Below are 26,162 nucleotides of genomic sequence, written 5' to 3' on the forward strand. Positions count from 1 at the left end.
ATAGATTGATCATGAATGTCAAATTTAATTTCACACAAAAATGTTGAAAATATTTTATATGCTGTATAAAAAATACATAAAATGAAAAAGTTGATGGTGAGCCATGTCAGGCATGCAAGCATGTCTTGGGTCTTTTTGGAGGAATTGGATGTGTGAACGTGTATTTTTTTATACCAATGGCAATATACTTGATCACAATGCATTGATGATTCTCATAGTTTAATGTTTTTATATATAGAAGTTCCTCTTTGGGGTTGACCAAAACAAGTGGTTGTTTGTGTTTTATGTTTTCAACACACTTTTTGTTGTACAGTCAGGCTGTGCTCGGTGAGTGTTCTCGAGTTGTGTTTCAAAAGTTCCCTGCAAGGTTGCTAAACAATCCCGGCAGTGTGTTGCAATTTTTACGAGATCAGACAAAAGCGCTTTTTTTGCACAATCACATTCAGTCCCAGACGATGATTCGGCCTTTGTGCGGCTTCAGTAACTGAGTCAAGGTTCAACAGGTTGACATCTCACATCTCAACAGTACAGGTTTGTTGACTAATAGACTTGCCATTTGTTTACTTTTAGAGGCACACAAGAGGCAGACATAGTACTCAAACATTACTTGAATACAGTATACAGATTCAAAAGCTCTTGTAGGACTTGTAAAGAAAGCACTTTAAATTAACAGGACCCAAGTTCTTGCTCTTAACTGACGGGGACCAGTAAAGATTCTCAAGACCAGTAAAGGGTCACAAATTATCCAAAGACTCGCAAGGTGTAAGGTAAAAAAAAAAGATTACAATAAATATTATAATGCCATGAGCAACAATTAAAACAGCAACAAAAATACTATAATACAAATAATTACAGCATTGATATTTGACATCAAAAGTACTTATGAATATTGAATGAATGTTCAGAGAAAAAATTTAAAGTAAAAAATAACCTACTAATTCTGATAATACATTATGTTACACTATTAGAAATGACAAATTAAAATAAATTGCACTGTTCAAAATAATGGACATTTCAACACCACTCAAAATGAGAAAAAAATACTGCAATTAAAAAAACTGAAATGTTTTAAAAAATAAACAACAAATTATATATATATATATATATAATGAAAAATATAAATTAAATTAAAATAATGAAAAATATAATAAAAAAACGGTCTAATGCTAACAATATGCAATGTGAAATGATTACAGATACAAACTAAAACAAACCATATGATAGTATTATTAAAATAAACCACCACAAAGTTCCAAGGTGTCAGCTGAGTGTCAAATGGGAACTGACTGCAGTCACGAGTCAACAAAACACAGACACCCAATAGTGCTTTATATACTGTATTTTTTTTTATTGTGCTATAGATAGATAGATAGATAGATAGATAGATAGATAGATAGATAGATAGATAGATAATGTATGTACACTAGAGACAGTAATATTCTATGATGATGAACAATTACTGGATAAAGTCCTGACAAAACATGTTTATTTTACTAATCAGATTAACAAAACCGAGTGTGTGAAAAAAACTGTTAAAAACGTTTTTACAAGCATTCAGCACTGGAAGGATTTCCAAGCGATCCCCAGAAGTTACCCACCAGGCCTCGGTCATGAAAAGTAAAAGGTCCCAATGAAATCTGATGGAGGTGAGTTTTTTTACATCTTAAACAATTATTTTTTTTTTCATTAGCTGCACATTAACAAGCTCACCTGCATTTACTGGTGACAAAAACAAACAGAAAACTCAAATTGAATGCTAATGCTAACTAGGCCCTTTCCTCCTTTATATTCTAATACAAGTGACACAAACACAGATCCTGGAAAGGGTGAGAGAGCTCGTATGCTTATCTTTTACATCATTATTTGATTTTCTTGGAGCTGTTGCTTTCATAAAAGCAGAAAGACCCAACTACTGTGGCCAATAGGCAACTAACCTCCATCTTGATAAATGATTATATGTTTAAATCGTTGTGGACATTTCACAGGGCTGTTCCGATTACACATTTTGTCGTTGCTAAGCCCATTTCTCTTCACCGACACCCATTTTCAAACACAAATCTGAAAATTCAAGCCTAATTTACAAAACCTCTGACTCTTCCTGCAAACTATCAGAACACACCCCAAGTTAGTCAAAAAAAAAAAAAAAAACTCACGCAGCAGTCATTACATGCAGTACAGGAAAAAGGAAAGCACAACGATTAGATGGGAATGCTGCGGAAATCATCTTTCTCGTTAGCAACAGGCAGGTGTTAAGAAAAGCAAAACAAAAATCCTGCATAACAGTTAAAAAAAAGATAATTATCCATCCATCCATTTTCCAAGCTACTTATCCTCACAAGGGTCGCGAGAGTGCTGGAGCTGATCCTAGCTAACGTTGGGCGAAAGGCGTACTACACCGTGAGCTGGTCGGAGGTCAGTCGCAGGGCACATATCAACAACGTTACTCCTGCACCAAAGTCAGGTGTGTGTACCACTACACCAATTACCAATTAACAGTTTTGTGGGGTTTTTTTTTTGTATGTGGGAAAATGTGGCTAAAAACAATCTAGCTTAAAAAAAAATCTCGAACTAATCATGTATACAGTATAACCTTATTTCAACACCACAAATTAAATGCACATCTTTTTATTTAAATCTACCCATTTTATTTTGTTATGAGAAAGCAAACCACATTTTTACCACATTTATGAGTATGTATTTTTGTATTTTAGTTAGGGAGTGGGAGTTAGCTCCAAATGGCAAACATCTGCACATAAACACGACTAATGATACTGAGATTTGCAGTGGACTAAAATTCGTTAGTAGGATTCCCTCATAGTTTCACAAAGGTTTTTTTTTTTTTTTTTTCGAAACAAATTTGATTAGTTTGGGATGGTTACACCTACATAGCCTGCACGTCCTGTGACACAGGAGCCAATCATGTTGCAGTGGAGCGTGTCCTGCCTAGAAACGATGTAATCCTGAAAAGCATCACGTGCATATTTTGCACCTTGCGAGAAGACTTGCTATATAAAATAAAAGGAAGGTGGCAGATATTTGGTGGCTTGTCAACAAATTGGGAGTTAGCCAAATTAGTAGCCAAACTAAACCAGATGAAAGTAAAAAAACAAAACAAAAAACAAAAAAAAACATTTGCACATAACTAGTACAAAGAGTTGTTCCTAGTTAGTTGAAAAGAGACGCTAGTTGCGTTTTGGAAGATTGTCAGCAAACTGGGTGTGCATCAGCGTTAATTACCCTAAAGTAGGCTAAGTAACAAAACTTCTTCACACAAATGTCATTTGTTAGTGTCTGGGTAGTAAAAGTCCCAGACTCAAAAAAACTAACAAAAAAACAAAAAAAAAAACAAAGAGACACTAGCGGTTGGATTGTCAAAAAATGGACGTGCTTCAGTGCAAATGATGCCAAAGAAATTTTGCATTAGCTAGTAGGGAGTGTTGCTTGTTGAAATCCCAGAAATTGAAAAACAGACGCTAATGCTTTTTTTTTTTTTTTTTTTTTGGTCACATTGTCATCAAACTACCGCTACCACTGGCAAAACTGGTTGTGCACCCGGTGCTAGTGATGCGATTGATTTGCACACAGAAATCAAATGGAGGGAGGAGCTCCGAGCTAAAATTCCAGATATCAGTGAAGAATTGTCACCAGACTCGTGACTCCCAATTCCCCACCTGGGGACATGAACCCGCACGAACGATATTTAGGTATGTAGTGGAATTTGTGTACACATGATACAAGTCATCTGAAAACCAATAAGGGTTTAAACGGGTCACGTAAATGGGGTCCGTCAGTAGAGAAAATATATTCCAGAGAATAAATAGACGAACAAATGGGACCATTTTTAAAAAGAAAAAAGAGATGAATTGATTTTCTCTCAGTGGCTTCATTTTAAGGCAATATTGATCAATGGTAGGTCATAGTTCGTTTGTGGAACAATGCCGCCCTCTGCAGGACTCATTGGGATATTCCGCAACAGACAGAATATTTTTTTTTTAATTTATATTGCATGTATTTTTTATGTTTTCCTTATAAATGCAAGCCGCGTTTGTTGATTACGTACTACAAATCTATTAATGCAAAAGACAACCCTTTACTGTTAAATTATTAAGTATGAAAATATTTTTAAAGCATACTAAGATGCAAATTTTAATCTTGAGATACATAACATAGATACACCCTTATTTTATACCCTACATACCATGCACCATATCCCTTTCGAGCCAAACTTTTACATCTCTGTGTGAATTTAAATCAATAACGGTGAAATAAATATTAAAAAAAAATCACACCACTGAGGTTGCATCAGTCACATCATGTCAATGTCAGGGTTTGTGCTGATGTCAACAAAAGTGGCAAACTCCAAATACAGTGAAGCACGGCCTAAGCTGATGACTTAAAGTATTAATTTCCCATAGGTGTGAACTTGCCTGCAAATGTTTGTTTAAATGTGTCTTGCGATTGGCCGGAAACCATCTCAGAGTGTACCCCGCTCGTCCATTCAGTTGGGATAGGCCCCAGCACACCTGTAACCCGAGTGAGGACAAGCGCTTTGAAAAATGGATGGATGCACATTGAGAGAGAAAAAAAAGCACTTGGAATTATGTGGGAAAACTAAAATTACCACAGCAAAAAAACACAAGTCATGTTTCACTTACAGCGCCAATGATCTGACACAGATTGTGCAACCCAGGGAATTAAATACAAATTCATCGGACACGGCGACCCATTCATTGGACTTGTTTCAGCCACCTGTCCATTTTCTAAGCCCCTTATCCTCACAAGGGGCGTGGGATTGCTGGAGCGTATCCTCGCTATATTCAGGCCAGGAGGAGGGGTACACCCTAAACTGGTTGCCAGCCAATCACAGGGCATGTAGAAAAAAGCAACCATCCCCACTCACATTCACACCTACGGACAATTTCGAGTCTCCAGTTAATGCATGTTTTTGGGATGTGGGCGGAAACTGGAGTGCCCGAAGAAAACCCACGCAGGCACCGAAAGAACATGCAAACGCCACACAGCCAGGGACAGGATTGAACCCTGGTCCTCAGAACTATGAGGCTGATGTGCTAACTGTCATGATCCTGCCGCTCCAGCCCGGGCTGTGCGGGTGTCCGCGCGGTTGCGCTGATTGGGAAGCGCACACCTGCGCCTCATGCGGGCTGATTATTCTGTGTATTTATATGACCCCGATGACGACTGGTGCCCGCCAGTTCGTTGAGCTTCATGTCCCGTTCGAGTACTCGCGTATCCCTGATCAACAATCCGTGTGTACCGACCTTCGCCTGTTCTCGAACCGACCCCGTAAGGCTGACTCCTTTGACACTTCTGCCTGCTTTGATCGTTCTCCTGTGTACCGACTCCTGCCTGCCCGCTCACCTGCTCTCTTCGCCCGACGTCCCAACTACCACTGCTGCACCCGACATCCTGCTTGATCCCCGACCACGGAATAATAATAAACATTTCTCCCCGAACTACCTTGCATCGTCCGAGTCCTCCATTTGGGTCCTACTCCCGTTCCGAAGGGTTGTGACACCAACCAGTTGTCCACCTTGCCACTCATTTGACTTTAGTTTTACTTATTTAATAATTGAGTATTTTATTGACATGTGCATGAACAGGGCGTGTATGTGTGTGCATGTGTGGTGGGGGTGGGCAGGTGGAGGGTGGACGGATAAAGGAAAATAGGAAGGGCTGGTCTGAGTTCTGCCTTCTTATCTGGCTCTAGTTAAGATGACACGATAGCAGTAATGGTTCCGGGCCACTCATCAACAAATCCAGTGTGTGTGCGTATGTGTGTGTGTGTCATGGCGTGTATGTGCATGCGCATATGTATGTGTGTGTCTTTGTGTGCTTTACTGTATACGGATGTATGTGTATACGTGTACATGTGTGCATAGACGTGTTACGTATGTTATTTGTGTCCGTGTGTGCCTGCATGCATGTGTATGTGTTAATGAATAGGCCAATTTGAAGTCTACAATGTACTGTACATTGGTAGGATCACATTACATCATGATATTTTCCCTGCTGGTCCTTCCTCTCAATGCAGGTTCGATGGGGGGGAAAAAAATCACAAATTACAGGAGTGACATACCTGAGGGATGGGAAAGCTTGCTTGTGAGAGATAACGACAGCTTTGGCTGGGACAAGCTGGTTCTCATCATTATGGCTCAATACAGGAAGTTCTAACCGTTTGGGTGCCAATGACACAAAATTGTCAACAAAACCTGTTTTTGACTCCGTCTATGCTGAATCAAAGAATAAGACCCTTTCCCAATAGGGGAAACATTGGAGGTGGATGAACATCTTTGCTATCTTTGAGGAGACTCCAGTATGTAGGAAAGCTGGGCAGGGCCTAGAAGCACAAAAGTCCTGGTTTGTTGGCATCTGTAGCATCTGACTACGTGCATTAGACCAGGCCTCGATTAATGTAATGGCTTTAGAGGTTTTTATGGCCTTGAGCTCATTATACCGACAGTCCCATCTCATTAGATGCTTGATTGGTGGAGAGGGACCCTCTGCTTCCATCTATTGAGAAGACACTCTAAGAATCTATATAGCCCTGCAACAAGGCTGCTTTTTAGCATTGACGTCACACTTTGTGAGCCCAGCAAGCTGATAACACTCCAGTCAGGTTATCCAAAATACTCAGGCGGGGACAAAGAACAGACTCATCGACTGCACCTGTATCGACTCGCCGCCCTGCGTTTCTTCAAACTCAGGCCACTCATCAATGGCGCAGAGTTTGATGCGAAACAAGACACACTTTCTTGTCTATGTAGTTACTATATATCTTTTTTTTAATCCCTTTTATAATTAAAAACATAGTGTTACAAGAAAACATTTTTTGTTCAAAAAGTTATATTTTAATTTGGGGAGGAAAGCGGAAAAATTTTAATATTTTAAACAGAATATTTGTACAAGAAATTATAATTTTTTGGTAAGGATTAATTTTATTTTTTAGGTATTGTGGGTCCCAATACTCATGGGCTCACCAAATGTTCAGAGGGGACAAGGGAGTCAGGTGCAAAGAGTAAGTACCGGGTGATGGCCTAAGGTGATGCCTGGCTACAGAAGCTGTCTTTGGTCTGGGGTACTGGTCAGGAATATGTTTTGTGCTCACGTGGGCGATGACAGCAAGACATGGAAGGGTGAAATTAAGAGGAACGGCCTCCCTGACCACAATTTGTGTGGTATCTTGTTATTGGCCTTCTCTGCACATCCTAGAATGTCCATGATAAACATTGTTTAAAGTGTGTCCATACGTACATATGGCACCAGATGCTGGTCCATCTTGCAGCCTGCCAGACCTTGCTGATCTGCGGGAATCTCTGGTGCCCGGACCTGGTCACAGGCCACCACCGCCAGGTGCTAAGGAGGTCAGGTGTCGGATCAGCATTATACACAGAAATGTTTGCTCGGTAGGGAAACTGCAGGGGGTCCAGCAAGGGACCTGTGACGTTCTTCAGGTGGGCCCGCACGAGGCGTTCAAAGGACTTCATGACCAATGAAATGAAAAGAAGAAAAATCTGAATGGTATGTCCCACAGTTCCAGAGATTTACTGAAGAGCTGTGTGCAGACTTTGAGGCGGGATGGTGACACGACTGTCCGGGTCCGCCGCTTTGTTGAGCTTTTGTTGTTTGAAGATACAATCGTCTGACATCCTGATCGTGGATGGTCATTGCAGAAGGGGGAGTCCGAAGTGTGATGGTGGTCATCACTGGTGCGGCTGGGTGGGTGTGGGCTGTGAAAGTGTCCTGCAGAGTAGACTGTGTTCAAGTCGGACACAGGGCGAGCACAATGCATTCTGGCCGAGTGGACGTGAGCAAACCTTTGTCATCATGGCAAGGACTTGAAAGTGTGAGTGTGCGTGTGTGTGTGTTTGCTTTGCTCGGCATCCCTCCTAAGCTTAACGCAGTGTGGTGACCCCTATTAGCGCCCCTTCTTCTTCTGCTCCTTGCTGATCCGTGAATGCACCGGCAATGCATGAGCAATGCATGAAGGTGTGGGCATCAACATCCCAGTGTTCATTTTAACGTTCATGGAACACAAAAGAGTGTACCGTGTGCTAAAATAAAGTGAGGCACGAAATTATATTTACCATTTTTTTTAGGTCCCATCCACCATAATGGTGGCTTTTCATTTTTTTTAAATTACTGTCTTGATTTTATGGAAGCATACATTAAAGTCTGTTTGAATTAACTTTTTTTCCCCCTTCCTGCCATGTCTTAAATATTTTGGAACAAATAATTTTGTTTAAAAACAAATAAAAGAGAAAAAACATGCAATGCTTATGGTACAGTTGATTTTTTCAGTCATTTTTGGGGGGAAAATTACAATTATTGTTTTTTTTTTTTAATAAAATTAGGGGGTATTTTTTTTTTCCTGTGACAAAATAGCTGTAATTGTTTTTTAAATCAAGAAAAACAAGGATTTGGGGGAAAAATATTTCAGATAAACCCTTAAAGCTTTTGAAAAGGATTTTTTTTTTCAAGACACTGTAAAAAGAAAAAAATTATTGTCGGGAGCATTTTATTAGTATTAAGTATTTTGAAAAATATTATTATTTTGGGGGATAAAAGATTAGAAGAAAGAAAAAGCAAAACAATTTTTCTGTGATTTTTTTAAAGACTTGGTTTTCCCTTAAAATATGGTAATGTTACAGGAAAAATGATATTTTTGCAAGGAAAAATGTATATTCAATGAGAAAAACTTCATAAAAAAGAATCCTATTAGCAAAAAAAGGAAACTGCGGGAAAAGTTAAAACTAATGAGAAAAAGATTCAAATTTCACAAAGTAAATGTCAAAACACCTGTTCCTAAATGCAACTTTCTGGGATTAGAAATTATCATGATGCCTAAAACCCTTCCGTATACAAATTGTGTAATGTGAAATATTTGTTAAAAATACAACTTTCCTCTTCAAAATTCAGACTCTTCTTCCAAAAAACTGCAGTTGGCTGTCGACCTCTTTGACATCCTGCCTGTTGGTCCTTCATCTCAGACTCAAAGCTCATTTCGTGTGTTTGGCATACTCAAGGTTCACGTGGTTAGCTTTCCAGTGCAATTGAATAAGCAATCACTTCATTACGGAAACACTCCCCATTGACCGGCGGGTGACTCCCCTTCCGCGCTGTGAATTGTGGGTATTGAGCTGAATTTACGGCCGTCACCGATGAAGGGATATGTTTATTCAATCAGGACGTTGCGATGTCGCCCATGTGGCCGTCGAGAGCTCCATCAGTCATCCTGAAAGAGCCTCTTTGGCTCCGTGCTCAAGGAAGACAGTGACCAGTGGGACCACCTTTGAGGTCACATGCTTCAAGTTTGATCTCCCCTCCCCCGAAAACAAGCCTTAAAGTTTCATTTTTGTTCAGGAAAAAAGAAATAGACAGAAAAAAGTCGTTATTCGTGATGTTTAAGAAGCCATAATCTATTTTCTTTTGATCTTTTCAAGAACAAAGTATAATCTATACATCCATCCATCCATTTTCCTCGCCGCTTATCCTCACGAGGTTCGCGGGAGTGCTGAAGCTTATTCCAACTGTCAACGGGCAGGAGGCGGGGTATACCCTGAACTGGTTGCCACCCAATCACAGGGCAAACAGAAACAAACAACCAATCGCACTCACAATCACACTTTACAGTGTCCATTTCCTGTTGCATGTTTTTGGGATGTGGGAAGAAACCCACACAGGCACGGGGAGAACATGCAAACTCCAAAGAGGCGGGGCCGGGATCGAACCCATGGGGACCTCAGAACTGTGAGGCCAACGCTTTCCAGCTGAGCCACCGTGCCACTAAATTTAATCTGATATCAGATAAATGTTCAACAAGAATAAAATGTTCTTGGGAGGTATTTTGAATTGGAGGAAACATTATTTGTTCATGAATCCAAATTATCTTACCTCATGAGGCATGAAGAAAACATTTGGTTCCTTGTTTTTAGTGGTAATCATAATTTTTGAATCAATCACAACTGCATTTTTTGGCTCAGACCGATTTAAAAAAGGGGTGAGAGATGGCATATACACAAAGGTATAAAAAAAAACATCGCTTAACAGAGGGGGAGGCTTATGAAATCACCTATGTCGTACTTACAATTCCTTTCGCCCATTCCAAAATAACTCAATAATTCTGCTCTTCTCCAAGAACCAGGACTGCTTCCTTGACGGTTATATAACTCCACAACCACTTTATAACTGAACTTAATCACTGAGGAGTTTCCACCCAATGACGAAAAATGGCGTCTCAGACAGGCGTTTTAAACGCTCGACCTCTTTTTTGGATTCCAAAAGAAGGATTCCATAGGTGGTGTGAGCTATGCTTCTCATCATCATCCCAATTTTTTTTTTCAGCTATAGTACACGTTCTCTTCCATCTTTTTTTTTAAACGTCTGTTCTCTCCCCCACCTTAAATTACTTCTGGGGGGCTTTGGGTGTAAAAGTCGATGAATTGTTTCGAGCAGGTCAGGATTGGACAGGGCCTCGGCGTCTGGCATGGAGAAGATAAGACCTCTTATCTACCTCTCTGTTTGACAAACCTGCAACCCCCTCCCCCTCTTCCTCTTCGTCATCATGACCTCCTCACACCCCAAACCAAAAGCTTTGCTAAGAAATAGTTAAAACAAAAAAAGTACGCATTTGCAACTTGTGGAAGACGGAGCTACAGTACGTAGACATTACCTTGAAAGTGTATTAAAAGCATGGAAAACACATTATAATCACGTCATAGCTTCATAATTTATGTTGAATCCATAAAACAGCAAAAATACTACAGGATATATTGTTTTGCGTAATTAAGTGTTGAAAAAAACATTTTTCACATTTGGATGTACACATTTTCATTGGACAAGGCTAAAATGCACTGTGGCCTACAAGTTTAAATACAGGGGGGGAAAAATTAGGGAGCTTTTTGTTGGAAGATGTATTTCCATGACTATGGGGGAAAGATAAAAGATGAACGCTTGCAAAAAAAATATTTTTAAGAACTTTGAAGAATTTTTTTCAAGAATTTTTTTCTTTTTGGAGGGGAAATGAATGAATGATTTTTTTCTTTTTCAGGAAAGTGTTAATTTTTAAAGAAAAAGGTGTTGGTTTTGGATTACTTTTTGTGTCAGGTGGGGTAGAAATGACTGAACAGTCATGTCAACATTTTTTCAAGTAAATGGAATTTTGAGGAAAACAGAAATGAGGGAATAAAAGTTTTTTTTAAAATAAATAAATGAACTTTTTTTTAAAGTTCTGACAGAAAAATGTTATCCTACAAGAAATACAGAAGTTTTTTTAATAACAATAATAATAATAATAATTGAGCATGAAATAAACTCCATTGACCTTTATATCTTAGCATAAATCCTTCAATCAAATCATAATGTTAAAAAATCAGTCAACATCTACTGAACGCTAATGTCCTATTTTGCCTCTTGACTGCCGCTTTTGAGCTGATTAGCGTATTGTCTGGTTACTGAAGCAGAGATAGAAAGAAAAAAAGGAGCTAAGCTGCTGTTCAGCAAGGACGACACGGTGCTGTCACTCCTCCGCCATCTTGTTCGGAGTGACAGTCCTCCTCTTCTTCGACTTCTTCTTCGAAATTGAAGCTGGCAGCGCTTCATTACTGTCACCGTTTTAACATGAGGAAATGACGACAGGCAATTATGTATTGGCAGGACGGGCACTGGAATAAATGTTCATCATGAAATATGAGCTTTGTAAGCTTGTATGATAGTGGGCTTTTTATCATAATAGCATTTATTTTTAGAATGAAGTAATGTTTATGTTTTTAAATAGTACATTTTAAAATAAAAAAACAAGTACCTTCTGTTGTGTTAATAATTTAAATAAAAACTGTATTATTGAAATCAAGCCTATCATAGATGTTAGATGGAACGGTGGGTTATTGCCATCTCTAGTTTATTACAAAAACATGATTGTTAGTTAAACTGAAGACAAAACATTTTTCCTTAGGCCTGAATGTGATTGGTTGTCAATGTTTGTCTCTATATTATATGCCCTGTGATCGGTTAGGAATCAGTCCACGGTGTACATCACCTCATCCAAAGTCAGCTGGTGCAGGCATATACAAAATGGACAGATGAACATGAATAATGAATTAATTCAATGTTTTATAGTAAATATTCAATGTGAAGGGTTGCCTATGTTTTTCCATCCGTTATGTGCCCTATGATGTCAACCAGTCCGGAGTGTACCCCAAAAAAACTCACACAGGCACGGGGAGAACATTCAAATTCAACACAGATGAGGCCAGATTTGAACGCGAATCCTTAGAAGTGTAAAACGGATGCGCTAACGAGTTGAGCACCGTTCCACCATACTAAATATCCATCCATTCATTTTCTGAGCCACTTATCCTCACAAGGGTTACGGGAGTGCTGGAGCCTATCCCAGCTGACTTGCGCCGAAATGCGGACGACACCCTGAGCTGGTCGCCAGTCAGTCGGAGAGCACATATAGACGGAAAATAATTTGCACCCACACTGACACTGTCACTGAATGGCAACTGAACCCTCGCTGCCAGCAACCAAAGTCCGGCAAGTGTACCACTACACCATTAGTGACAGAGCAAAAAATAGAAAGTGAATTGGATATGAAAGTCAAACAACTTCTTGAAAAAATATGCAAGAAATCCAATAGATCTACTTGGGAGCCAAGTTTATATTGCTGGACAACCACTTAATAGCATATTATCAAAAAGACCAGAGTTCCTACGACAGCAGCTAAGATCTACAAAATTTTAGCACAATAATTAATTGGGAGAATTTCTCACAAACCAACTCCTTCATGATAAAGAAATCACAGACTGATATAAATATCAATGCTCAAATGGCAAACTTACTCAATCACCACAGCATATTAATGGTATATTCTACAACTACTACATTAGCTTATATTGACCCCACAGTAAAAGGAGTAAAAATGACACAGAAACTTTTGTCAATAACCTAAATAATTAACTAAACCTCATTGAACTTCAAAAAGTAGAGTATTTAGGCACCCATTAACCCTCACAGAATTGCAAAAGTTCTTAAACAATTTGCCAACAGGGAGAGCTTCAGGCAATGATGGCTTTTCCATGGCGTTTATAAACATTTTTATTCCAAACTATTACAACTATTTTTCTATTCTGTGACAGAGAAAAATGATCAGAGCATAATCAGAAGTCATATTAATACAGTAAAACTATAAAACTGAAACCAGGAAAAGACCCCACTCCTCTAGCTCATTGCCTCCAGAGTCACTATAAACACAGACAGCAGAATCATTTCAAAGACTTTAGCCAGCTCATTAGAAAAAAAAAATTCTCCCTTTGATAACACATTGTGAGGTAACAGATTTTATTAAAGGACGGAGCTCCGACAATAATCTCAGGCAACTGATGAACCTCATAAGTATGTCTCAGCGTAATAACCTTTACAATTTTTTGTCACGAGATGCAGAAAAAGCTTCTGTCAAAGAGAAGTGGTCCTTTCTTTTCAAAGTACGTCACAAATTTAGATTCTGTGATTCATACTGTGTGTTCACTGGATTGCAATGTTATACTTCACCGAAAGCAACCCTCACCACAAATGCGGCTGTGTGTGTGTGTATATATATATTTTACATTTCATACCTTGCGTCAACTAGCGCAAAAATTGACAATTCAATAGGAAAGTTCACACCAGTAGTATAGCCGTAACACAGAGTTTTGCCGAGTAACAGATGAAACATTGAAGGGAAAAGTCGCTGCGTCGCGCTCGTCTCTGATCCAGTGAGTATATTGGGCTCATAAATGATAACACGTCATTAATGAAATACTCATTAAGGTTTCCTCCCCAGGGGAAATGGCCGATAGCGAAACAGTAAATGATAGCAATTACCACTCATTATTGTAGACTCATTGATGTTTGTCTTCACAAACAGCAATATTCGTATCTTTCATGTCATTCAAGTATTACATTTTCAAGCATCTTCAACATTATACAGCAAATGTTGGTAAAAAAAAAAAAAATAATGCAACACTCACACAAAATAAAATCAGTCTCAGTGTTGCAAAATTTGCAAATATACAGGGTGGTGGTTAGAGTTTCTTGAACAAAATGCAGCACAAATGTGAAGCAGTTCTTATAAACAGCGACTACGCACCCAAGGATAAAACATCTTAATGTGTAACTATGATTACATTTAGAAAGAAAATATGCAAGACGTGTGAAGCAGTTCACTAAAGCAACGCTTTTTCAATCAAATCCAAATTCTTTAATTCCCTGGAAGGCCATGATCAGTAAATGTTTGAGTTTGTCAATAAAAAATGTGACGCAGATGTGAAGCGGTTCTCGGAGACGATACTTATACGACTAAGTGTTTGTTCAGCGATTTCATAGGAGAGCCAAATCTTCAGGTTTCCACTGTAAAAGGTTGAGTTTGATGAGAGAAATGCAATTGAGATGTGAAACAGCACTAAAAGCAGTACTTACACTATTGTATGGATTTAAAGCTTTTTAAAGATTACATTACAACATTATAATTTTTGTGTGTGCGTCTGGCTGTATTCTCTTTGTCTGAGGAGTTTGAAGGAGGCGAGAGAGGGAGAAGAGGGTGATTGGTAGCAAGTGATGGCGATGGGCAGCAAGGAGGGTGGGTGGGGATTGAGGGGTGGGGGCTCGCCCCTATAAAAGTGCTCGTCTGCATCCTCCACATATCCGCAAACGCCGCTGCCTACAGAGGAAACTTACATCTTCCAGGCTGCACCCAAGGGACCCCACCCTAAGGATTGTGACCCCAACACGGGTAGGAGTAAACGGGCCAGGGTGGGTGGAGGATGGAGGTGCTTTTATACACTTTTTGCTAAATGTATAAAAAAAAAAAAAATCATCATTTTAGCAGCGTATCAGGCTAGATCGGTTCATTTAGTCATGCATGTCATAACCAAGGCATGCTGGGTAATGACAGCACGGTAGAAACTTGTACCTACTCCCTTCGATCTCCGCTGATGTGAATGGCCTCATCAGGATTGAATGTGTCATTTGGGGTGTTAGTATTTAAGCAAAGGGGCTGATGAATCACCTTTTAGGTCCCATTGTGTTATTAGAGGAGGTTTGTTGGATGTGTACTGTGTACAAGGTCAGTTAAAGACGTCATTAAGATGAATATTATGCTCTTATGTACTTGGCGGCGGCACAGTGGCGCAGCTGGAAAGCGTTGGCCACACAGTTCTGAGGTCCAGGGGTCAATCCCGGGCCCATCTCTGTGGAGTTTGCATGTTCTCCCCGTGCCTGCGTGTGTTTTCTCCTGGGACTCCACTTTCCTCCCACATCCCAAAAAACACGCAACATTAATTGGAGACTCTAAATTGCCTGTAGGTGTGGTTGTGAGTGTGACTGTTGTCTGTCTCCACGTGCCCTGTGATTGGCTGGCTGCTGGATGTATTCCGCCTCTTGCCCGATGACAGCTGGGATCGGCTCCAGCACTCCCACGGCCCTCGTGAGGATAAGCGGCTCACAAATTTGATGGATGGATAGTTGGACCACATGCATACACATACCGCAGCTCAAATTCAACTCGACATCTTTCGAAACAAAAAATGCAAAGGAGTTCATTATTCATGTACATTAATGTACACACTGCACAGTTTCTCCCTCTCTCTCTCTCTCTCTCTCTCTCTCTCTCTCTCTCTCTCACCCAGATTCAATGTGAAAAATCAAACTTCATTCACAAAACCATTGACTCTTCCTGAGAAACCAAACGATTGCTTCAAAACAGCTCCGAAATCAAACAAGATGCAAACCAACACTGAACTGTCATTGCGCACTACATAGAAAAAAAGGACAATGCGATAACTAGATAATAAAGATGTAGAAATTACAAATTTCCATTGTCTCTGTGCAAAAATATTTCTGTGTGAAAGCTACATATTCCACATGCGGTAGTCAAAAAGGGGAAAACATCAGAACTCTTCAAGAGAGCACATGCACTCCAGATTGTAAGGGTAGGATGGAAGCAGAATGAAGTAGTGTGCAGTCACAGGTCACACGCCGGGATGCCAGCATGAATGCAGCAGCGAATGTGCGCCGTTAATCCAAGAAGGCAATGTCCCCGAAACGACGGGGTCCCTGTGCATCCCTTTGTGCCGGGGGAGGGTGGGGACCAGGAGGACGGGCTATGTTTATCCCACTGGTGGGCCTTCTTATATTGTCTCACAAAAGAGCTGTTGTAAAACTAGCATTTATGTCACGTGTGGTGAGACGTCAGCTAAGAAGAGGAGCACTCGCATTCAATGCAAAGTTAACCGTTCCTTTGTTTTCACGTTTTACTGTTATCTTATTTTGATACGTTAAAGGTCCATTAACAACAATGAATTTCTACATTCTAATACGTCTCCATGAACAGGGTTTAACTTCTAACATACCGTACGCGACAAGGCCCTTATCCAAACTTTGTGTTACACCTTTGCTATGCAACAACAGGGGTTTGTTTTTACATCCTCGTAATAAGAGGCTAGCATCTTTTTGTCCTCATGTGCTTTCTTGTTTTGATATGTGTGAAAAGTAAGGATCCCAACAAGCCTAAAGCTCATTTGCAACCTTTGCATTTGGCCTTCACTTTGCATCAGGAAGGTTTTTGTTTATGTTTTCATCCTAAAAACCTTCATAACCAGGGGGCAACCTTTTCTGTTTTTACCTGGGTGCCTCATTGTTTTAATGTTGGGGTAATTAATGTTAAAAATGGCAAACCCATCTACAGCAATTGTGTTAGGCTTTACTATGCATAACAGAAGTTTGGTTTTGCAAAAAAATGCTTTATTGTTATAACATAGTTAAGACAATGTGACAAGTAAAAATGTTAAGGAGGACTATGTAAAACCTTTACATTATGTCTTCACTGTGTATCAAAACGTTAATTTTTGCATCCTAACATCCTTATAAACATGGGTTACGGTATTTCTCTATTGCTAAAAAAACAAACTATAAGAAAATGTCTTAACAAAATCCTCAGTACCCTGAACACCCACTTATTGAATTAATCATTCTTTTGATAGAACTCTATGCACTTTTCACCTACTCAATTCAGTATAGTCCTATACATAAAATTATGTTTCAATAGTTCAACTTACTGTTGTACTTCCAGGCCTGTTACGATTGTATGTGTGTGTGTGTAATATATATATATATATATATATATATATATATATATATATATATATATAATATATATATATATATATATATAATTTTCTTTATTGACAAGTTATGTTTTTTGAGACAACAGGTTAAGGTTTCAAGACAGGCGCTTTGCATTTGTGATAAACTGCTAAATATTTTTTACACTCCGGTGCTTTATTAATTGACAGTTCAATATGTCTTTGCGAGTATTTTTATGTAGGCCTTGATGACAAAAGAGTCACACAGGGCCTAGTCTAACCCCTCTTCCGGACAAGGAGATAATCTATTTTGGGGGGGGGGGGATGATTTTTGGGAAGAGATCACATCTCCCATCTTCCATGATGATCAGTCATCCAAATGTATGTGACAACTAAGAATGTTGAAAAGTGAAAGGCCTATCCAGAAACTTTGCATTGCATTGCAAAAACATGCACGACAGGTTAAATGAAGAGTCAAAATTGTCCGTGAGTCCGCGAATGGTTGTTTGTCCAAATGTGCCCTGCGATCGGCTGGCAACCAGTTTAGGATCTACGCCTTGTCTCTCGGCCAATGTCGGCTGGGACCAGCTCCAAGACACCCGGGACCCTCATCAGGGAAAGCTGTACAGAGAATGGTTAGATGGATAATAACAGTGTTTCAAGTGTGATTCTTCGCTTTCCTCTCATCACCATTGTGGTTATCGAGTTTTTTTTTTTTCTACAAATGACTTTCTTCCTACTTTTGACTGGATCAAATAGCCTGGCAGTTACACCTTTTAAACATCACGTGTGTGTGCGTGGACTTCAGTTGACTGTATTCTGTGTAAATCACATCTTTAGTCAACTGGGTATTTGAGAGTAATACTTTCATTGCTCACTTTCCACCATACAGGTGTCGTTAATAACGCTTGAGGTTTTTCTGAGATGTGCAAATCTGTTTCAAAAGGAATGAAACAAACCCATTAACAACATCTCATCTTGGAGACCCGAACAAAGAAAATCAATAGGAAACTGTCTGATATTGTGTGTGTTTGAGTGTGAGTCCACCTCCCTTGATCGACCCAAGGTGATTAGACACATTGAACAGGGATATCGGATTTAGCTTAGCGTGTCTGGCTATAACAACTTCAGCTCGCGATCTGCGGCCATGGTAAGAATCCAAACAATTTGGAAAAATAAATAGTAATGCAAAAAGTAAGAGGTAAAATATATTTCGGAGAGATTTTGTCATCCAGTTTTACAGGTTTTGGAAGGGTACTTTCTGACCTATTCTGTAACAATCACTTCACAGTGTGTCGCTTCACCCTTTCATTTCAAAACGTGAAAAATCAAATAATTTTTCGAGGCCATTTGATCCAGAGTATTGATTATCACATTATTTAGAGGCCATTTTCCTGGATAACTGACCAACTTGAACCTTTTTTTTTTTGTGTGGGGACTCGCGTAACATGCGTGACAGCGTTGATGAGCATGAGTGGGAGCCAATTAGCATTTCATTCAAGCTGATAGGGATTGGGCAGTCAGTTATCAATCACAAAAATAAACGATATAAGAATGTTATTGAGCAGGATTGACAGATAAAGTCAAGATAGGAGGCTTTAGTTTTGAGAAGTATTTTGCTTCTTCATAGACTTGTTTGTGTTAATGTTCATGGTTCACAGCGGCTGAATTAAGTACTGAATGCGTCGCCATTTTTCTCATTAAATGCATTTCCAAAGGTGTTATTGACATGACAATTTCAAAAAATAAGCTTGTATGTAAAAATGTCAGATGACAGTGAAAAACTATTTACAATGCCAACTAGTATTTATTTAATACTTGTTCCAAAGTCTTTGATTACAATGACAGCTTCAAGATGCCTCCTGCAAAAAATAGTCACATGAAATGATCTTCAAATGTTGAAGGTTCCATGGGATTATTTTATGGACATGGAGTTTCATTTTTTCCCTTAGATTTTCATTTGGATTCAAATCAGGTGATTGTCAGTCAGAAAAAAAGCACATCTCTTTTTATATAAGGTATGTATGCATCTGGTTTTAGCTTTATGTTCTTGTTTCATAAACTAAGCGTTAATATGAAGGTTATAATCCAACACATTCTGCACCATGCATGCAAATGAGAGGTCAATTATTCCAAAAAAAAAGAAACACAATGAGAAAAACCAGCACCAACTTGCATGACCAGTTAGAGTTTGTTAATAATAATATGCAGTATGTTCAGTCGCCCATGAATAATCCGGCTTTAGGTCGCCGCGGGAAATTCTTTCATCTAGTCATGTTCTTAATGGGAGAAAAGTAATAAATGAGAAAACAAACTACTCAATCAGAGCATTTCCAGAACCTCTACATTTTTTTCACGCTTGACTCAACGCACTTTTTCTTCAACGTCAGCCTGACTTGGATTTCAGCTCTCACGACTCTCTCAATGGATTGGATGTTTTTTTGGGAGGGAAGTGAAAGGTCGTAGGGAATCGTACAAGACCTCCACCACCACAAACGGTAATGGGCTTCATTAGCTGGTTTACTTAGCAGTTAATCGTTTCATTAGATGCAAATTAATTGCTTTCAGGGAGCTCCCGGATGGACCGGACTGTCAACGGGATCTCCAATTCAATCAGTGATTCAGGAGCCGCTTATCTGTAATGGGAACAATAACGGGAAAAAAAGACCAAAAAAATGGCACTCAGGTTTTATTTATACAAGTAAAAAACTGATTTGAGTGAGAAATTTGATTGCAATTAGCCATTACTTAGAATCCAGTAGCACCCAGTGATTGTTTTTTGTTTTTTTTATTTAGCCCCAGAATCTAGTTTTACTGATTTACGGTGATTTCAGTACGCATGTCTAGCATTAGCCATGCCACACCAAAAGGTGTCCCCCCCCCCCCCAAAAAAAAAAAAAAAACATCCTTGGGAAGAAACAGGAAAGTTTCCAGTTTAGTTTTGAAAATTCACACCTCAACGCCAGTTTACCTTTTTAACATGACATCTGGTTGGCATGTCTATCTGAGGTACAAAAAAGATGTACAGGAAATCTGGCATTTTCATTTGAAGCCGCCAATTGCAGGGGGAAAAAATATTCGTTGGTTGTTACTGTTTTTTTTTTTTCGTAAAAAAAAATATTGATGCCAGGTTGCTTGTAGGTAGATCCACACAATAGTCTCAAGAATCTAAAATCTTTATACAGTACAGTGGAGTTAGATATAGGCTACATTTCTATACCTGTTTGTGGTAAATGTAATTAATTCTGATCAGTATCTATGATTATTATACATGGATAATACCTTTTGCCCATGTGTGTGTGTGTGTGTGTGTGTGTGTGTATCCTAAAAAATATCATTCTACCTCTTTAAAGGGCTCCACCACCCATGTGACCTTTGTGAGGATAAGCGCCTCCGATAATGGAAGGATACCTCTATAAAGCATCCCAGTGCAGACACAGTAGTCATTATTATTAGGATAAAGTGCAGGAAACTCAGCTTTTCTGCCATTTTGTCATCAGCACCACTTGTGTTTTTTTTTTTTTTTTTGCGGCAGAAAACAGTCAAGATGTCATCCCCTAATAAGGCCTATTGTTCATCACATACCTGTATATTATTTTTTTTTTTGTAGAGGATTAGCCCCACTGTGACATAAAAAAAATGTTTGTTGAGTCACTGCCATTCCCGGACATGAACATTGACAGACAGCAAGTGAGTGTCTTCATTTAATATAGCATTTATTTAACCCCCCTGCCACTCAATCCCATATAGGGGCTTGTAATTTAATATCAATTGATGAATCTCCCAGTCAAGTTTGTCTTCAAAAAGGAACCCTGGAAATAGCCACATTTGGGGGGTCACTTGATGGCAACATGTTGTGGCAATGAGATGTGATTTCTGTTGGCCTCACAGTTCTGAGTGCCAGTGTTTGAATCCCGGGACTGCCTGTTTGTTGTTTGCATTTTCTCCCCGTGGCTGTGTTGGTTTTCTCCGGGCACTCTGGTTTCGTCCCACGTCCCAAAAACATGCATTAATTTGAGAGTCTAAATTGCCCCTAGGTGTGATTTTGAGTGCGACTGTTGTTTGTCTCTCTCTGCCCTGCGATTGGCTGGCAACCAGTCCAGTGTGTATCCCGCCTCCTCCCCGAAGATAGCTGGGATAGGCTCCAGCACTCCCGCGCCCCTTGTGAGGATAAGCGGCTCAGAAAATGGATAGCTGGATGACATGCAATTTCTAGGACATGTTTGCCTTTGAAGGTCTGCTACAAATAGTCAAAGAACCCTAAAATGGCTACTTCAAAACAGAATGGCTGACTTCTTCTTCGTGTATTTGGGCATGGGTTCCTGAGACTTTTTTGTGGGTGTACTCTCTAGACATGCCTACTAAATGTCGCACTGCACAAAAATTCAAATGCTACCAACAGATTAAAGATTGTCATGGCTTAATATGTGTTCTGCAGACCATCATGAAGATGCTGGTGGTGCTCCTGATGCTGCTGCTTTGTGTTGATGGCACTCATGCGGACTGTCAGGATGACTGCCTATCCTGCAGCCTCATCCTGCCCAAAGAGCTCACCTTCAACACCATGGTGAGCACATTTTCCATAGGAACACACACACACGCACACATTTGTTAAGCTTCTTCTGACAAACTCAATTTTCATTTGCTGATAAGAGGCAAAACTTCCACTTTCTCCTCTACATGACTTGACAAATTAGCCTTTTGGCATTTAACTTTTACTAATTTGTTGTGGCTAATTGATTCCCAGGGATGCATCTGTGCGCCTCTCGAAAAGTAGACAAGGAAAAGACGTTTGAGAGCAATGAAGTAAAGGCATAAATTTACTGCTTTGTGACAGCTCCATTTAGCTCACTTATAACTTCATTTCAATGGAGGTATGCGTTTATTATAAAGATTTGGATTGAGTCGTTGGAAGTACCCTAACAGTGCTCAGTATGATACAGTATAGTTCTACGGCAATGCAAACTGCAACCACAGCAGTAAACATAAAATCTGTAATCAAAGCAGCAACAAAGAACCCCTCACACTCTTGTCTTCATGACAAATCTTTGACGCCATGCTTGACCCATATTGGAAAAAAATGAACTTGGCCCTTTAGATTCAGCCATTTGTTTCATATATATTTTTCGTTTGGTGCTCATTTCCCTGAAAAAGGAATTTGTTTGAAAGTACCAACTTGAAAATCACCGCTTCAAACCAAACTGTCTTTTTGTGATTTTTTTTTTGTGACCTGTTATGATAGACACGTCCACCACATTTCTTGATGATTATTCAAATTAGTGTCAAAGGCTATTGTTTTCAAGAAGCGTGACTCACCATCGCTTTTTAAAATGCAAATCCACAAAATGATGATCAAACATTGTAAAACATGCTCTGCCCACGTTAGATGGCTGTTGCAAAAAAAAAAAAAAGTTTCATAATTATCGTGCCGTCGCTCTGTTTGGGACACCTGTTTCTGATTGGCCATATTGAGCCCATGCTGGAATGTCAGGCATGGTTATCAACATAAAAAATGGTACTATGCAATTGATGGGATAAAATCATGTTCAGATTTTGTTGGATGCATGCAATTTTTGCAATTCATACAAAAAGATTTACCTGATAGTGTCACAGCAAAACTAAGCATCATTAGCATTAGGGTATTACACTTTTGAAATAATTTTTGGAGCTTCAACATTCCCAATCACTTCCCAGTTTTACATGCATGTCCTGGTGTGTGTAATATCGTACGAGGAATTCATGGGTCCTTCCCTCAACCACCCCAAAACTCAATTAGTAGCACCCTTTGAAAGTTGTGAAAAATCTTGTCTTGGGCTTGTATCAATAACCAATAAATAAGATTGAACAAAAATATGATCACTTTGGTTTGAAGCTGAGATCTTAGTGTATTTTCAAGGCTTGGATGTTGACAAACTCTTTCCTTGGAACTGGCAAAAGAGTCCTTATCTGAATCATAAATGCGAACCAGACAGGTAACGCTGTATTCTAACGCTTGCTGATGTGAGCTGAGCATGTCATCCAGGTTTGATGATCATTTTCAGGATCTTTGAAAAGTAAAAACTAAAATAAAATGACATGTTTCACCAATTCACTCTAAATTGGGTGGACACTATCAAGAACCCATGTGTGTCTTGTTCTTCTCCTAACTCCCCATTGTTGAGGCTTCTGAAATTTTAAAAAAGCAAAAATAAAACAAACATCAGCAAGACTTAATCCTTTCATCTGTTTTCCTGTCAGGAGTGTCTGTTTGGATGTGCAGGCTCAGCCTCCCCAGCATCCTCCTGGGATGCCTGTCGTGGGTCCTTGTCGCTGTCCTCCCTGCCCAAAAGATCTCAGGAGGAAGTGGAAGTTTTGTTTCCTGGCAATGAGGAGGAAGAGCAGGGGGAGGAGAACGGGGAGGGTCTGCCATTGGCTTTGCAGAGGTTGGATCACATGACCGGAGCTCTGGGGGTGAAAGAAAGGGACACAGGTAACAACGATGCTCTGTCTTTGGATGATGTGTATGAGGACTCTGACGATGGTGACATGACTCTGAGCGTCTCCAAGAGGTTTGGCGGCTTTGTGAAGGGCCGACACGGCTACAGGAAGCTGATGGCGCCAGCCAGGTCCTACCAGAAGCGCTATGGCGGCTTCATCGGTATCCGCAAATCGGCACGCAAGTGGAACAACCAGAAACGCTTCAGTGAGTTCCTGAAGCAATACCTGGGCATGAGTGCCCGAGCTACGGAGTATAACAGCGTCTCAGAAGAGCTCAGCCAGCACAATGAGGTGTAGCGCAGCTACCAACACCGTCACACCACCGATGTCCTGTTTGTAACGTTTGGCTGGATTTACACTACAGGGCAAAATTCCCAGTTAGTGCCTGTGTGTCGACTGTCTACATCTACTGTCAAGTGATACATATCTGATATTACTGTACTTCACATCTGTAGTGTACTCTCACTGGTCTGAATCATTTGTAAGTTTAGTTAACTGTGTCAGTTTTTTAACCTTTTTCGTTTTTGTTCACGACATAAACATTAAATGATTCTTAAAGGAATTGGTATTGACTTATTCTCAACTCCTCAAAGTATTCATGTTAAATAGTCTTCATCTTAACTTGGTCCTGACTCGTCACTCTCTGTTGACTGCTTAAAGACTTATGCTCAACAGTCTAAATTCTGCACAAAACTGGACTGGACTGTTCCAAGTCTTCACTTGGTCTCCATAGCTCGTAGTCTTGGTCTTGATTTTATCTAGGCTTCTCATTGTTGAAACTGTCTGACTTTGGGCTTGACTGACTCCTAAATCTCTTGGTTTAGGTCTCAACTTGTCAGAGACTTGACTTGGTCTTGAATCCTCAAATTCTGGGTCTTGACTTGGTGTCACATTGTCTTGTTTTGTGTTTTAGGACAACTTTTCAAGTCATGGTCTTGATTTGGTATAAAGTTGCCGGAGTCTTGATTTGGTCTTGACTAATCAAAGTCTTTGTTTTGACTTGGTCTCATGTCACCTTGGTCTTGATTTAGTCCTACTTTCCTCCAAGTATTAATTTGGTCCCAATTACTCAAAGTTCTGTGCTTAACTTTGTCTCAACTAGTCAATTTTGATTTGGTCTTAATTACTCAAGTCATAACTATGTTTACTTAAACTCTTACTCCTGATTTGGTTTTACTTCGTCTGAAATCCTTAAAGTCTTGGTCTAGACTTGTCAAAAACTGTATTTAGTCTTCATTCATCAATGTCTTAAACCTAACTTGTCCTCACATTGCATTGTCTTAGTCTTGATTTAGTCTTAGTGTACTTTTGAGGTCTGAAACTCTTGAGCTTGATTTCGTCCTTGTCTCATCTAAATCCTAATTTGCGAAGAATTCCACAAGGTCCTGGTCTTTCCTTGTCTTAACTTGTCAAAGTTCTTTCTTAATAGTTCAGGTCTTGACTTGGAATCAATTTGTCAATGTCTTGATGAGGGCTAAATTCCTCACATACAATTTGTTACCATGTTTGAACAATTTTTCTCCTTGGAATTCGATTACAGTGTAAATCCAGTCTTCATCAACTGCATATCATACAATGAAATGACTTTTTCACCATTAAAAAAAATGACAACGATCACCACCTCTCAGACCTCTCTATACGCGCTAATTGAGGCATTGGTGTAATTTAAAATTTTGCTCCCCCCTTTTCTCAGTCTAGTCACATGGTCACATTTTAACAGCTCAGCAATAAGACAAAGCTTGAACAGCTCATATTTTAAATGAAAAGCACTTGGGTAGACCCCATACCAGGAATATTAATGCTTTTTAAAATATATAATTGCTAAAAATGCTCATAGAATGACCACACGATACACAGAACTGAACTAAAACATTAGCTAGAAAGACATAATTACCCTGACTGGACATATGGGGTTTGTGAAGCTTCTTGATTTTCGGTTGAATTTATGGTGCGGAATGGTTTACAGGCTCATTGGCAATATTTCCCTGCAGCAATGATGGAAGGGGGCTCCACTATTACATTATATAACAGAGAATGGACAGGGAGACGAGGCAGGAACATCACAAAGGCAGCGAGGAAAAACAGCATTATAAGGATTTATTATGAGACAAATGAATCTGTATTAACACATTTTCAGGATAATCATTACTCTGTATTAAATATGAATTATGTATTGAAAGAAGTTATAACCTAGTTTTCCTACCATGTTACCCCTAGTGCAGAATAGACTTATTGAACTCTTTTGGTTAGATTGTTTTACAGCTTTGAGCTGAATGATTTACTCTGCTACCATCTTGTGCTACTAAACTTCATCACGCTTTGCCTTGTTGCTATTTTGTGATAAGTGATCAATGGATTGTATTAAAAAAACACTTCTAAATTATATAAATTCGTTACTGAATCAAACAATTACGTATTTAACTCAACTTATGTAGAAGACATTTATGCGTATGATGCTTACACCTGATGTACAGTAGTTAATGACTAATGTTTGGTGTTTTAATGGTCATGGTGTTGTATTTTGTTTTTGTATTTTTGGTGATTGTA

The 26,162-nt window shown here is 39.4% G+C and overlaps 1 protein-coding gene across 3 annotated transcripts; it reads left to right on the top strand.

Annotated features, from left to right (window-relative positions):
• The first annotated feature begins 1,520 nt into the window (after positions 1-1,520).
• LOC133497855 (prepronociceptin-like) lies at positions 1,521-26,117 on the top strand. Of its 3 annotated transcripts, XM_061814080.1 has the most exons (4): positions 1,900-2,461; positions 3,586-3,704; positions 21,577-21,705; positions 23,376-26,117. In XM_061814080.1, the coding sequence occupies exons 3-4, from the start codon at positions 21,583-21,585 to the stop codon at positions 23,910-23,912; spliced, it is 660 nt and encodes a 219-aa protein (XP_061670064.1). In that variant the 5' UTR covers positions 1,900-2,461; positions 3,586-3,704; positions 21,577-21,582; the 3' UTR covers positions 23,913-26,117. The 3 variants fall into 3 exon arrangements, with proteins under 3 accessions (XP_061670063.1, XP_061670065.1, XP_061670064.1); XM_061814079.1 differs by lacking the exons at positions 1,900-2,461; positions 3,586-3,704 and adding an exon at positions 1,521-1,646; XM_061814081.1 differs by lacking the exon at positions 3,586-3,704 and having other exon boundaries at positions 1,894-2,461.
• The last annotated feature ends 45 nt before the right edge of the window (positions 26,118-26,162 follow it).

Source organism: Syngnathoides biaculeatus, chromosome 3 (genome assembly GCF_019802595.1).
Source record: "Syngnathoides biaculeatus isolate LvHL_M chromosome 3, ASM1980259v1, whole genome shotgun sequence".
NCBI lineage: Eukaryota > Metazoa > Chordata > Actinopteri > Syngnathiformes > Syngnathidae > Syngnathoides > Syngnathoides biaculeatus.